Source organism: Corapipo altera, unplaced genomic scaffold, assembly GCF_003945725.1.
Source record: "Corapipo altera isolate COAL_440 unplaced genomic scaffold, ASM394572v1 60716, whole genome shotgun sequence".
Lineage (NCBI taxonomy): Eukaryota > Metazoa > Chordata > Aves > Passeriformes > Pipridae > Corapipo > Corapipo altera.
The window spans coordinates 1-12,366 of NW_020885549.1; the positions used below are offsets into that span (position 1 = coordinate 1).

Consider the following 12,366-nt stretch of genomic DNA (forward strand, 5'->3'; position numbering starts at 1 on the left):
TGGGAGGCACCCGCTGCCCCCCGCCCGCCCGGGGCCGCCCCCGCCCCGCCGCGTGGACTCGGGGCTCGTCCCGGCAGGGCCGGTCCCGCTGCCCCGGGATGAACCGGGGAGGGCGGCGGCGGCGGGGCCGCGCTCGGGTCCGGGGCCGGGGCTGGCGCTGCCTCCCGGGGCTCCAGCGCAGCTCTCGCTGTGACTAAGCAGAGCTCCGCGGCCGAGCCGCTTCCCACCGCGGGAGGAAGAGCAGAGGCGGCTCCCCTCCCCCTCGGCCCCGGTGCTCCATCGCCCACGGCCCTGGCCCGCGGAAAGGGAGGGATGGCGGGAGGAGCGGGATGGCTGCGGCTCCCGGCGATGCTGAAAACCGGAGACTCCTGCACCAACCGGCCGCCGGTCCCGGCATCGCTGCCCGAACGACGCGTCCTGCGCCAGACATGTTGTCTGAGCCCCGCTCGCCGCCTTCCCACCCGCCGTGCCCTGCCCGCTCGACGCGGCGCTGCCCCGGGACCAGGGCTGGCTGCTCCCGGCCGCCCTGGTCCCCCTGCACACCCCCAGGGTGGGTCGCTGGCAGCTCTAGCGCGAGCAGAGGATGGTGCTAGAGCAGAACGGGCGGTTTTGCACCATGTCCTTCTTCAAGGACCATCCGTGACTCGTCCCATGTGGGTGACCCATGTGGCTGGGCAGCCCTGGCTGCTCCCTGTCTTGCCACCCAGTGCCCTTGGCTGCCAGTGTCCTGGCTGCCAGTGGAGACGGGATTTCACTCCCAGGACCGGGTCCCATCATGGTGTGGGGTAGCCAGTGGCACTGGAGGCCAAGAACTCACAAAGGGCATTGAGGGCAGGGTGTGACCCTGCGGAGCAGCCCAGGTGGGCAGTGGACATGGTGGGCAGAAGGATGAGGACCGAGGCAGGGAGGAGGCAGGGGTCTGTTCTTATCCAGATTTCCCCTGGCTTCTCCAACCCTTCTCCTGGCACGGTGGAGAGGGAGGGTGAGCTGGTTGCCCGCCAGCGCCTGTGTTTGGGAGCAGCAGCTCGAGAGCTCTCCCAGTGCGGGAGCCACTCTGTGAAACCGTCAGAGCAACGTGATGCGACGTGCGGAGCGGTGATGTGACAGTCCCGTGGTGCCATGTCCAAAATAGTTAGCACAGCTCTCGCTCCTCGGAGGGCTCCAAGCAGGGCAGGGCAGGGCAGGGCAGCACCACAGGCAGCCTGCCGGGAGCAGAGCGGGATCCTGCACGGCCCAGCCCTGGTAGGTGCCGCATCCACGTTGTGAGGCACAGGCCCTGTTTCTTGGGGGGTGCTGAGCACCTGCTCCCTGCAGGGCTGGATCCCATGCCCTGCCTTCCAGCCAGGTTTCTGTTTTCCCAGCGTGATGCTAGCAGACAGGTTCTCAGGACCGTGGCTGGGCCGGCTGCCCTCGGCACTGACGGTGCCACACGGGTCACCCCAAGGACGAGGGCACCTCCTGTCGCCACTGCTGCTGTGCCCAGATGGATGGTGGGCAGGTGTTCCTGCCCCTGCCCTCGGGCTGTTTGGGGCTGCGCTGTGACCACAGTCACAGTTTGCTCTGGGGGTGCTGGGGTGCAGCAGCGGCTCCAGCTCTTTCCTCCGCATATATTTTAAACCCTGGAAACCCCCCAGCAGCTCTGGCTGTGCTCTGGCCACAAGATCCCAAGTTCCCCTTGTTGCTCTCCAGCTCGGCACGTCACCACCGGCTTGACTGTGCCACGGGAGCTCGGCAGCCTCTGCCACAGCCCAGGGGTTGGGGCAGTTCCCCCATGGCTGCTCCCCACACTCCCATCCTGGAGCCTGACAGGGCATGGGCCTGGGGAAGGGGGGCTGGATGCCCCTTCCTTCTGCCTGGCACCCACCACGGGCACCTGGCTGTGCCCTCTCAGCTGCCCTGCTGCCTGTGCCTCTCCTGCCCTGCTCCAGCCTGTCCCCAGAGGCCTGACCCCGAAGCGACGCTGTGGGCAGTGGGCACTGAGGGCTGATGCTTGACCTGCCCTGGTGCTGCCGTCTGTGTTTCACTGGCTCCAAGCTGGCGGGGAGAGGAGCCAGCCTTGGGTGACAGTGCCTGTGTGCCTGGAGACAGGCTGTGGGTGACTGTCCCTTGGGGGACAGGGTGTCATTGCCGATGGTGGCTGCCAGGGTGGCACTGGCTGCCCCCGAGGTGGGGGCTGCTGGCATTGTCCATGTCTCCCTGTCCGGGCGTGTGAGCCGGGACTGAGGGTGTGTGTCAGTGCTGTGCCTGCAGACAGGACATGCTGGGGACGTGTTGGGGATGTGCCAGGGACCTGCCAGGGACATGTTAAGGGCACTTGCTCACTGCCCTGTCATCCAGGTGTGAGGGGTGCTGCATCACAGGCAGCGCTCTGCCCCAAGGCACATCTGAGACAGGTTGAGGCAGGAGTGGGATAAGGGGCAATGCCAGCACTTGGAGCACCCCCAGGGCGTGGAGCACCCCCCTGGTGCACTCCATAGCACTCCGGTGGCCTCAGGTGGAGCAGACACCAGAACACAGAGAGCAATCCCTGCCCTGGGGCCACAGCTGCTTCCCTGCTTGGCACCTGGACCTGCTGGAAACTAGAGACCTTGGGACCCATCTTTTCTCTCCTCCTTGGGACCCATCTTTCCTCTCCTCTGGGTGGCCATGAGGCTGTCATTGAGGTGAGGGAGGCAACTGGGCACATGAGTGTCCTCATGGGCAGTGGGGAGCAGCCCTGTAGGGCCAGTGGGGACTCTCGGGGCTCGGGGTCCCCTTGGGGTTGTGTCCCTGGGCACAGCAGGGACTGGTGCAATGGCCAGGGTAGCTGAGCACTGTGACACCAGCACCTTTGTGTGACTTTGCAGGGGTCACCACTGACCCCCACTGCACCCACCAGCCCTGCTCTCCTCATGTCCCCGGGGCAGAGGTGTGCCCTGGCCGATGCCCCCCGACCCGCTGGGTGCCACACGTGGAGCAGCCCGTGGCAGCCCCGGCTGTGCTGTGGAGCGGGGACACGAGGACACGGAGCTGGGGGGAGCTGAGGTGACACGAGGTGGGTGCCCCCCCGTCCTCGTGGGCAGTGCCCCGCAGGGATGTGTGGCGGACGGTTAACGAGGGCCGCTGGTCCGAGCGGCGCCCGCGGGCCTCGATGTGCTCTCGCTTCACGGCACCGGGGATTTGCCTCCGCCTGGCTGAGCATCCCCGGCCATGTGCCGGCCGTGGGACCGCACTGTGCCGGGCACGGCCCTGCTGGAGGTGCCACTGGTGCTCGGTGGCACAAGCACTGGCACCAAAGGGACCCACGGGAGGGGCGGGATGGGCTGAGCGCCACGGTGTCGAGGGCAGCACCTCGCCCTGTGCCGGGCACGGCGCTGTCCCAGTGCCAGAAGCGGGACCGGTGCCGCCGTCCCAGTGGGGCCGGTGCCGCGCAGGCTCGACGGGACCGGGGGCTGCGGGGCGGCCGTGCCTGCGTGTCTGGGGGGCCGGGAGCTAATCCCTGTGGAATGCCCTGGCCGGGGGAGAGGGGACGCCCGCACTGGGTGCAGGCAGCGTTGGGTTTCAGGGCAGCTGCCGTGCTGGAGCAGCGACAGGGACAGATGGCAGCAGGGCTGGCCCAGCCCTACACTGGGGGTCTTGGCCGTGCCTGGGGGTCTTGGCTGTGCCCACTGCCCTGCCCTGGCCACGGGTGCTGCTGTCTCTCCAGCCACTGGGGCAGGACAGATCCTGCCCAGGGCTCTGTGCCAGGCTGTGTGGTGTGGCATGTGGCACCCGCTGTCCCCCGCCAGTGCTCCCTGCATGTCCGGGGCTCCAGCAGGTATTTCTGTCTGCTTGGAGGATCAACCTGGTGCTTTTTGCTCAGTCCCACAGGCTGGTTGTCACTCCAGTGCTCCTGGGGTCACCGCTCCCAGCTGGGACACAAGTGGTGCCACCCCAGGTACCATCTTGGGATCTGGCACCCGGGGGCTGCCAAGCCCCGCTGCCTGTGGGTACCGAGCCCTGGGGGGAGAGGGCAGGGGACCCCCTCAGCTGCAGCCCCAGCACAGTCCCAGCCCAGCATCAGAGCAATGGCTGCTCTGCAGGGCGCAGCACTGGGGACTTGGGATGTGCAGGATCAGGGCCAGGGGATGGGCCGGCTTCCTGCAGCAGAAAATACCCGGAAGGTCTGCGGGGGGGCCGGGCTGGCTGTGTCCCCACAGAGCCCGGGCTGGGGGAACCCTGCTGGCACAGCCCCGGCCTGGGAGCTGCAGCAGCACCTCAGCCCCTCCCATGGGACCTGTGCTGTGCCCATGCCTGAGCACAGGGAGGGCTGATGGCCAGCCTGGGCTAACCCTGGCTCATATGGCACTGGTGTGGGCTGGGTGAGGAGCCGTGGGGTGGTGAGGAGCTGTGGGGTGGGTGAGGAGCCGTGGGGTGGGTGAGGAGCCGTGGGGTGGGTGAGGAGCCATGGGGTGGTGAGGAGCCATGGGGGCTGAGGACGGCGCCGGCCGTGTTTGCAGAGCCCACACTTTGCCCCTCGCTGAGGGCTGTGGAGAGCTCTGCAAACACGGCTGAGCCAGCGTGTGACATCAGCCCACGGCGGGTGCTGGTCACTGGGGTCCTGCCATCCCACCCCCCAGAGCTGGGGGCTCACACTGCAGCAGTGCCAGTGGGGCTGGAGCTGGGTGTCCTGGGATGGGTTGGGCATCATTCCGGGCAGGAGTGATGGCACTGCCCACTGTGTGGGTGTCAGGGTTGGGACCCTGGCACGTGCTTGAAGGTTTGTTTGCAGAGGGCTGATAACTGATAACGGGGGCTGGGGGAGCCACCACCGCTGTGGTTACCGTGGGCAGCTGTGACACATCCACTCCCTCAGAGGGCACGTGCCACGGCCTCACCGGGCGCTGTCACCGCCTTGGCACATGCAGTGGCTCCCTTGGGGTCCCCCGGGGCTGGCCAGGATGGGGGGCAATCCCCCCTCGGGGGCACAGAGTGGCCCTGTGGCCCCCGGCCCCACGCGGGGAGGGGGCTGCGCTGCTGCGGCCTCGTGTGCATTCCTGGGCCGTGAGTTCATGGCTGCGGGTCCAGTGGGGGCCGTGGGACGGTGACGTCAGGGGGCCCGCGCCCATCCTGCCTCCGCCGTGCTGCCAGGGCCGGCAGAAACCCCTCCATCCTCCTCCTCCGGGGAGAGCAGAGGGGTCCCCCTGCCTGTGGAGGGTCTCTGGCCTCATGTTCCCCCACGGCAGGGCCGAGTGGCAGCTGCTGGGGGATGAAGGGCAGCTTTGTCGTGGCAGTGCCTGGCAGAGCCCGGCCGGTCCCTCTGTGCATTGTGTGCCCAGCGCCTGGCACCCGCCCTGGGTGCCCCCCAGGATGGGGGCAGCAGCAGCAGGGCTTAGATGGGGGTCTCACTGCCTTCCAGAGGGGAGCCCAGGGACCAGCCCTAGCCCCTGTGGCCAGGAACAGCCTTGCTCCTGAGGACTGTGTTTGGGGATGACAGGGCTGTGCCCCCCTGCAGGCTCTACCTGGGGAGGATGGTGCTGCTCCAGGCTCCCCCACTGAGAGACTGTTCTGTTCTGCTCTGCCCCTGTTGCAGGGAAGCCACCATCCCCGATGGGAGACAGCGTGGCCCCCCCCCCCCCGCCGCCCCCCCCGCCCCGGGGTGCCCCGCAGAGAGAGCGCGCCCCCCCCCCCAGCGCGACCGGCCCGTCCCTCCAGACGTCGTCCCCTCCGAAAGGACCGTCCCGACCGTCCCTGCAGCCATCACCCCTTCCGAAAAGACCATCTTGCCTACCCCTGGAGCTGTGCCCCCCTCCCAGCAGCCCGTGTGCCCCCCAGCCGTGATGCCCCCCTGCGAGAGCAGCCCCCCGCAGCGTGACCGTCCTGTCCCTCCAGCCGTGACACCATCAGGACAGCCCGTGTCCCCCAGCCCTGTGGCCGTGGCCCCCTCAGCAGAGAGTGTCCCCCCCTGGCGTGACCAGGCCCCCCCCGGGCCCCCCAAGCCCCCTGGGACGGAGCACCCCAAAGCAGAGGCATCGCCCCACGCCCCCGAGCAGCCGGGCCCCGTCCACGCTGCCGCCCTGCGCCCAGCAGAGACGCTGCCCCCCGGGAGCCAGACCCCAGCCCCAGCTGCCAGGGAAGGGGCTCCCCCAGATGCCAAGAGCCCCCCGGGTGCCACAGCCGGGCCCTCAAAGGATGTGACCCCCCGGAGCGACCGCCCCTCGCCATCTCCTGCTGCCAGCCCCCGGCCCAAGCAAGGTGGGTGCCAGTGGGGTTGGGGTGCTCTGGTGATGCTGCAACCCGTGGGCACTGCTCAATGCCCATGGGGGCCAGGCGATATCCTGACAGTGTCTCCCCACTGCAGATGCCCAGAAAGCCCAGGCAAGGCACAAGCAGGCGAAGGAGCGGCGTGAGGAGCGGGCCAAGTACCTGGGTATGGGGCTGGGGAGCAGAGGGGGCTGCGGGGTGGGAGGGAAAGTGGATGGGGGGAGGCAGGGACTAAAGGAGCTTTGCCGGGTCATGGGCAATCCCATTAGCTGTGATGGGCTGAGCCTGAGTGGGCGCTGCAGTGCCGGCAGCTCTGCCTCCCATGCACGGCACTGACCCCCTGGCACACCACTGACCCCCTGGCACACGGGTGCCCCCCGGTTTGTGCAGGTGCCACCAGCTCGGTGCCCAGCTCTGCCGTGTGCAGGCAGCCCCAGGCAGCCCCAGGCAGCCCCAGGCAGCCCCACAGTGGCTCGGGGCACCGGGCGAGCGGGGCCCCCGCGCGCACATGGGGCCTCCTTGTCCCCGCGCTCTTTCCACCCTCATTCCCCCATTGTTCACCGCGCGGCTCGGCGGGCTCCCGGCGGGCTCCCGGCCTCCCTTTTGTCCTGGCCCAAACCCCTCCCTCGCTGGCCGGCCGGCCGCGATGCCGCCGCGTGCCCCGGCCACGGCCGCCCCACGGCCCCACGCCACCGGGTTGGGTACACGGCCCCGCCACGGGGCTGCCCAGGGCTGTGCCTCGGGTGCGACCCCGCTGCCCCCCACAGCTGCCAAGAGGGTGCTGTGGCTGGAGAAGGAGGAGAAGGCCCGGCTGCTGCGGGAGAAGCAGCTGGAGGAGCGGCGCAAACGGCTGGAGGAGCAGCGGCTGCGGGCGGAGAAGCGCCGGGCGGTCCTGGAGGAGCGGCAGAGGCAGAAGCTGGAGAAGAACAAGGTGGGAATGGGGGTCACGGTGCAGCGGGCGGGAGGGCTGGGGCGGCACATGGGATGTGATCCCTGTGGAGTCCTTATGGCTCCGGCAGTGCTTTGGGAGATGCTTCGTTAGCCCTTTGGGAGCTGCCCCCTGTGGCTGTCCTCTGCTGTGCCCATCCTTCACGGTGCAAAGCCTCAGTGGCACAGGTGCCCTGCTCCTTGGCACAGGTGCCCTGGCCAGGGTGGGTGTTGCTGCCCAGTTTCCCTCCGAGCACCCCATCGCTGCGATGGCCTCGCGCCGGGAGGCTCCGGCCGGTCCCAGCCCTGCTCCGGGCTCATCCCGTCCCTCTCCCTGGGGCAGGAGCGCTACGAGGCAGCGATCCAGCGGTCGGCCAAGAAGACGTGGGCAGAGATCCGGCAGCAGCGCTGGTCCTGGGCTGGGGCCCTGCACCACGGCTCCCCCGCACACAAGGACGGTGAGTGCCAGGCTGGGTGCGGGCACCAGGGATGCCGCGGCTCTGCCAGACCCTAACACCCAGCGCAGCCCCCCTGCAGTGGGGTCACACTGACGTCACCCTGGGCTGTGGCAGGGACCCGCAGGGTCCCTTGGCTTTTCCCTGCTCTGGTGGGGATGGGTGTGAGCCGGAGGCCGTGCATCACGGTCCCTGCTCTTCACAGGGATGTGTTGAGGGACAGCCCTGGCTACCTCGGAATGCTGTGGCTGTGCCCCCGGGTCTCCAGCAGCTGTGGGGAGCCAGGCAGGGGCTGTGAAGCTGTGCAAGGCTTCTGCAGGCTCTGGCTGGGGTCTGTGCTGTGGTGTGTCCCTTTGTGCCCCAGCTGGGTGGGGGCAGCGCTGGCCCCTTCAGCTCCAGTGACCGTGGGGGTGACCGTGGCCACGTGTGTGGCCGCAGAAGGTGGCCCCGCTCCTTAGGGGCTCCTCGGGGACACCCCGAGCAATTAGGCACCAGGGTTGGGCAGGTGGAGGTCTCCACTCGCCCCTGACTGCTGAGGGTACAGGGCTGTGCTGGCAGGTGCTGGCACTGTCCGGCAAGGATTGGTGACAGAGAGGGGAGTGCTGTGTCTCCAGGGTCTGTCTGCCCACCGTGGGGTGGCTGTGGTGGCCTTGGCTGTACCTGGTGGGGCTGTGTGCAGGTGTTGTGTTCCTGGCTGTACCTGGCCAGGCTGTGTACAGGCATTGTGTGCCAGGCTCTGTGTACTGGCACCATGTGCCACGTGTGTGCAGGTGTGTGCCTGGCTGTAGCTGGTGGGGCTGTGTGTACAGGCACCATGTTCTGGGTACACCCGTCCAGGTGCCGTGTGTGGCACACTTGGGGACAGCCCCACATGTCTGTGGTGCAACACCCAGCAGGGTCTGGCAAGAGGACACCTTCCCCTGCCACCTCCTGCGGGGGTGCACTGCCAGAGCTGCTGCCAGCTCTGACTCACCCATGTCCCACCTCTACCAGCCCAGAGCTTCCCTGGCTGTTTTGTCCAGAGGAGCCTGGCCAGACTGGGGAGATCCCAGCACTCTGTGGAGGTGCTGCCAGCCACCACCACCCTCTTGGCACTGCCATACTGACCCAGCAGCAGTGTGACGTTGTCTCGTGTCTGTCTGGACCTCACCCTGCTCCCCCAGGGTGGCTGCTTGCCAGTGCCACCGAGGTCTCTGGTCACCCTGCTCCCGATTCCCAGGACTGTTTTTGGGGAGACTGTTGTAGCATGGTTAAGGTTCAGGAGCTGCCCTGCCTCCCCAAGGATGAGATCCCTGCATGATCCCAGCATGACCCTGTGGGGTTCAGACACTGTCATGACAAATGCCAGTGCTGTGTGTCATGTCCCCAGACACCAGCGTCTCCTGCCATGTCCCCAGATAAGAGTATCTCCTGCCCCACTCTGTGCCATGTCCCTGGACTCCAGCATCTCCTGCCCCACTCTGTGCCATGTCCCTGGACTCCAGCATCTCCTGCCCCACTCTGTGCCGTGTCCCTGGACTCCAGCATCTCCTGCCCCATTCTGTGCCATGTCCCTGGACTCCAGCATCTCTCCTGGCCCCACTCTGTGCCGTGTCCTCCTGCTCCCACCCCAGTGCCCCGGCACAGCCGTGCATGCTGCATGCGGGGGGCCTGGCCCCGGCCCTGGGACCTTAATGCCCTTGTGTCTTTTCCCTCCTCCAGGTGCGAGCCGGTGCTCGGTGTCCGCTGTAAACCTCCCCAAACACGTCGACTCTATAATCAACAAGCGGCTCTCCAAATCCTCCGCCACCCTCTGGAACTCTCCCAGTAGAAGTAAGAGCCCTTTGCGTTTGCCCCAGCGCAGGGGGCACAGCCCAGTCCCCGCCCAGTGCTGGGGACCCCCAAGGCCAGGGTCCCCCGTCCCCAGGTGCCCGCGGAGAGAGGAGAAGCCGTTTGCTGTTGGCAGGAGGAGGCTGGAGCCGGCCAGCGGCTCCTTGAGGCTGCGCAGGCTGGGAAAAGGAGGAGGAGGAGGAGGAGGCGGAGGAGGAGGAGGAGGAGGAGCAGCTGGGTGCTGGCAGCCCCATGAGGCGCCAGGATGGGGATGGGAGCCTGGCTCCCTGCCCCAGGGCAGCTCTGGTGGGTGCAGGTGCAGCCACAGAGGGGCTGCCTGTCATTGACCCGCCTGAGGCCGGGCACAGGCTCCTGGGGCTGGTGCCACGGAGCACCGTGGCCGTGGTGCTGCAAGGTCGTCCCGGCCCTGGGAGTGCTGCCCAAGGCCGCGGCTGTGCCGGAGGGATGTGTCCAGCGCCGGGGCTGTTGTGTTTCGGGGTTGCCTGGAGATGGGCGCCTTCCCGGCCGGGTATAAATAGCCGGAGCAGCTGAGGCGGGCGGTGGTGACGCAGCGGCTCCCACCACCCCGCGCTGGGGCTCGGCCCAGGGGCAGCACCCGGGGGCTGCTGGCACCGCCCGGGCAGGAGAAGCATCTCCCTGGGCCGCTGCCAGACCTGCCACCCTGTCCCCCTGTGGCACCCCTGGCTCTGTGCTCTCCCCTCCCAGCAGCTGGTGCTGCTCCCGGCCTGACCTCTCGATGAGAGGGGTCCCATCTCCGTGGGTGCTTCCCGTGCGCCGTGGGGTGTTTGGTGCTGGTGACAGGCACTGGAGGGCAGCCAGGACAGCCCTGTGCCCAGCTGAGCCAGTCGTGTGGCTGGAGGTTCCTTGGGTGCCATGAGCCTGGCCTGGCACACTCAGTGATGTGGCACAGCTCCCATGGGGTGAGGGCACACTGCGGTGTCCCCACGGCAGCTGGCACCATGCCAAGGCTTCGGTCACACAGGGCAGGGGCATGGGGGGTGCACACCATCGCCGAGCACAAGGAGAGGGCACAGTGGAGGGGCTGGAGTCACCAGAGTGGCACGTGGTCCTGTGGGTACGTGGTGACTGGGGTGTCTGCAGGACACAGGGGCACCATCGTCGTCCTGCCACAGCGCCGTCCCATGGATGCCCAGCTGCCCACACACGCTTGTGCCCACGTGGCCCCTCGTCCTGCTCAGCTGTGTGAGGCTGTGGGGACCCTTCCAGCCATCTGGGGCCGTGGGGACCCCTCCCCAACACGGCCGAGCTCTGGGCACTCCTGGAACTACACATGTGCCCTGGCCTTGCCACAGCCACACGGCCATTCCCTCGCAGCGGAGGCCGTGGGGCTGAGATGGGGTCTGGGGGCTCAGGGTGCACTAATGGCCCTTCTCCCTCCCTAGACCGGAGCTTGCAGCTGAGCCCGTGGGAGAGCAGCATCGTGGACCGGCTGATGACACCCACCCTGTCCTTCCTGGCGCGCAGCCGGAGCGCCGTGACGCTGGCTGGGAACGGCAAGGAGCAGGGTGAGCACTGGAGGGGACAGGACATGCAGGTCCTGGCACAGACAGGGGAGTGGGACGAGGGAGCCTGGGGCCAGCGGGGAGCTGGTGTTGGTGTTGGCTCTGTCCTGACTGTGGTCACTCCTCCCCCAGTGCCCGTGTGCCCCCGCTCGGCCTCCGCCAGCCCCCTCAGCCCCTGCCACAACCACCGGCTGCCGCACCGGTGCTGGGAGCGGCGGAAGGCGGCCACCGCCAGCCCCGACGTGACGCCGCGCCACAGGACCGAGCCCTCGCCCGTGAGTGCCACCTCTGCGGGGACCCGGGGGGTCACGGGGGCTCAGCTCTCGGCTGAGCCGAGCACCTGGCGCTGACACGGTCTCTGTCTCTGTCTGTCCCTGTCTGGAGCAGAAGAAGAAGGAGAAGAAGGAGAAGGACCGGGAGAACGCCAAGGAGCGCAGCGCCCTGTCCCGCGAGCGCAGCCTCAAGAAGCGGCAGTCGCTGCCAGCGGCACAGCCCCGGCTCCTGCCTGCGGCCGACAGCAGGTCGGGACCCCCCCAGCGAGGCTGCCTGGCCCCCTGACCCCCCCGGGGCCTGTCCCAGCCCCAGTAACACCATCTCCTGTTCCATTTGCAGCCCGGGCCCCAAGAACCGTCCCTCGTCACCTGCCACCCCCAAGAATCGTCCCTCATCCCCTGCCACCCCCAAGAACCGTCCCTCGTCCCCTGCCACCCCCAAAGCCCGCCCAGCATCCCCCAGCCCGGCCCTCGGCTCTCCCCACAAGCCCCCCCTGCCCCGCAGTGCCCACTCCTCCCCCAAGGTGCGGGCCAGGGCACGGGAGGAGCGGGGGGAGCAGGAGAGCCCGGCGAAGGCACGGGAGAGGAAGGAGGAGGAGCGGGGCCCGGCGCCCCCAGCCCTTCCCGAGCCTCCCAAGGTGCCTGTGGAGCCGACAGCAGGTGGGTACGGGGGGGCCGTGGGGCGGCAGGGACGGGGGGAGCCAGAGCAGCCCTAACCCTGCCCGCACCCTGCAGCCCCCCCAGCCCCTGCAGCCCCCGGCCCCGTGCCGGCCAGCCCCCCAGCCAGACCCCCGGCCGGCACCACGGACCGCGAGGAGGCCGCCCGGCTGCTGGCGGAGAAGCGGCGCCAGGCCCGGGAGCAGCGGGAGCGTGAGGAGCGAGAGCGCCGGGAGCAGGAGGAGCAGGAGAGGTGGGTGCTGCACCCCTGGCCCTGGCCCCGGCCCCCCTGCCGTGCTGAGGGCCCCCTTCCCGCAGGCGGGCGCAGGAGGAGCGGGCGGCCGAGGAGCAGAGCCGGAGGGAGGCCCTGGCACGGCGGAGGGACGAGGAGCGGCGGCTGCAGGAGGAGCGAGAGGCCCAGGAGGCCCAGGAGAGAGCCCGGGCTGAGCGGGAGGAGACGGAGCGGCTGCAGAGACAGGT

General features: G+C 68.8%; 1 protein-coding gene across 1 annotated transcript; it reads left to right on the top strand.

Annotated features, from left to right (window-relative positions):
• Window positions 1-1,169: 1,169 nt before the first annotated feature.
• MAP7D1 (MAP7 domain containing 1) lies at window positions 1,170-12,361 on the top strand (the record flags this gene model as incomplete). The annotated part of the gene is given in 13 exon segments (XM_027631757.1): window positions 1,170-1,242; window positions 5,552-5,649; window positions 5,652-6,213; window positions 6,320-6,388; window positions 6,990-7,153; window positions 7,493-7,607; window positions 9,306-9,416; window positions 10,838-10,960; window positions 11,090-11,232; window positions 11,345-11,478; window positions 11,570-11,889; window positions 11,965-12,139; window positions 12,205-12,361. Coding segments are annotated over 13 exon segments (2,244 nt in total), but the record flags the coding sequence as incomplete, so codon positions are not given.
• Between the last annotated feature and the right edge of the window lie 5 nt (window positions 12,362-12,366).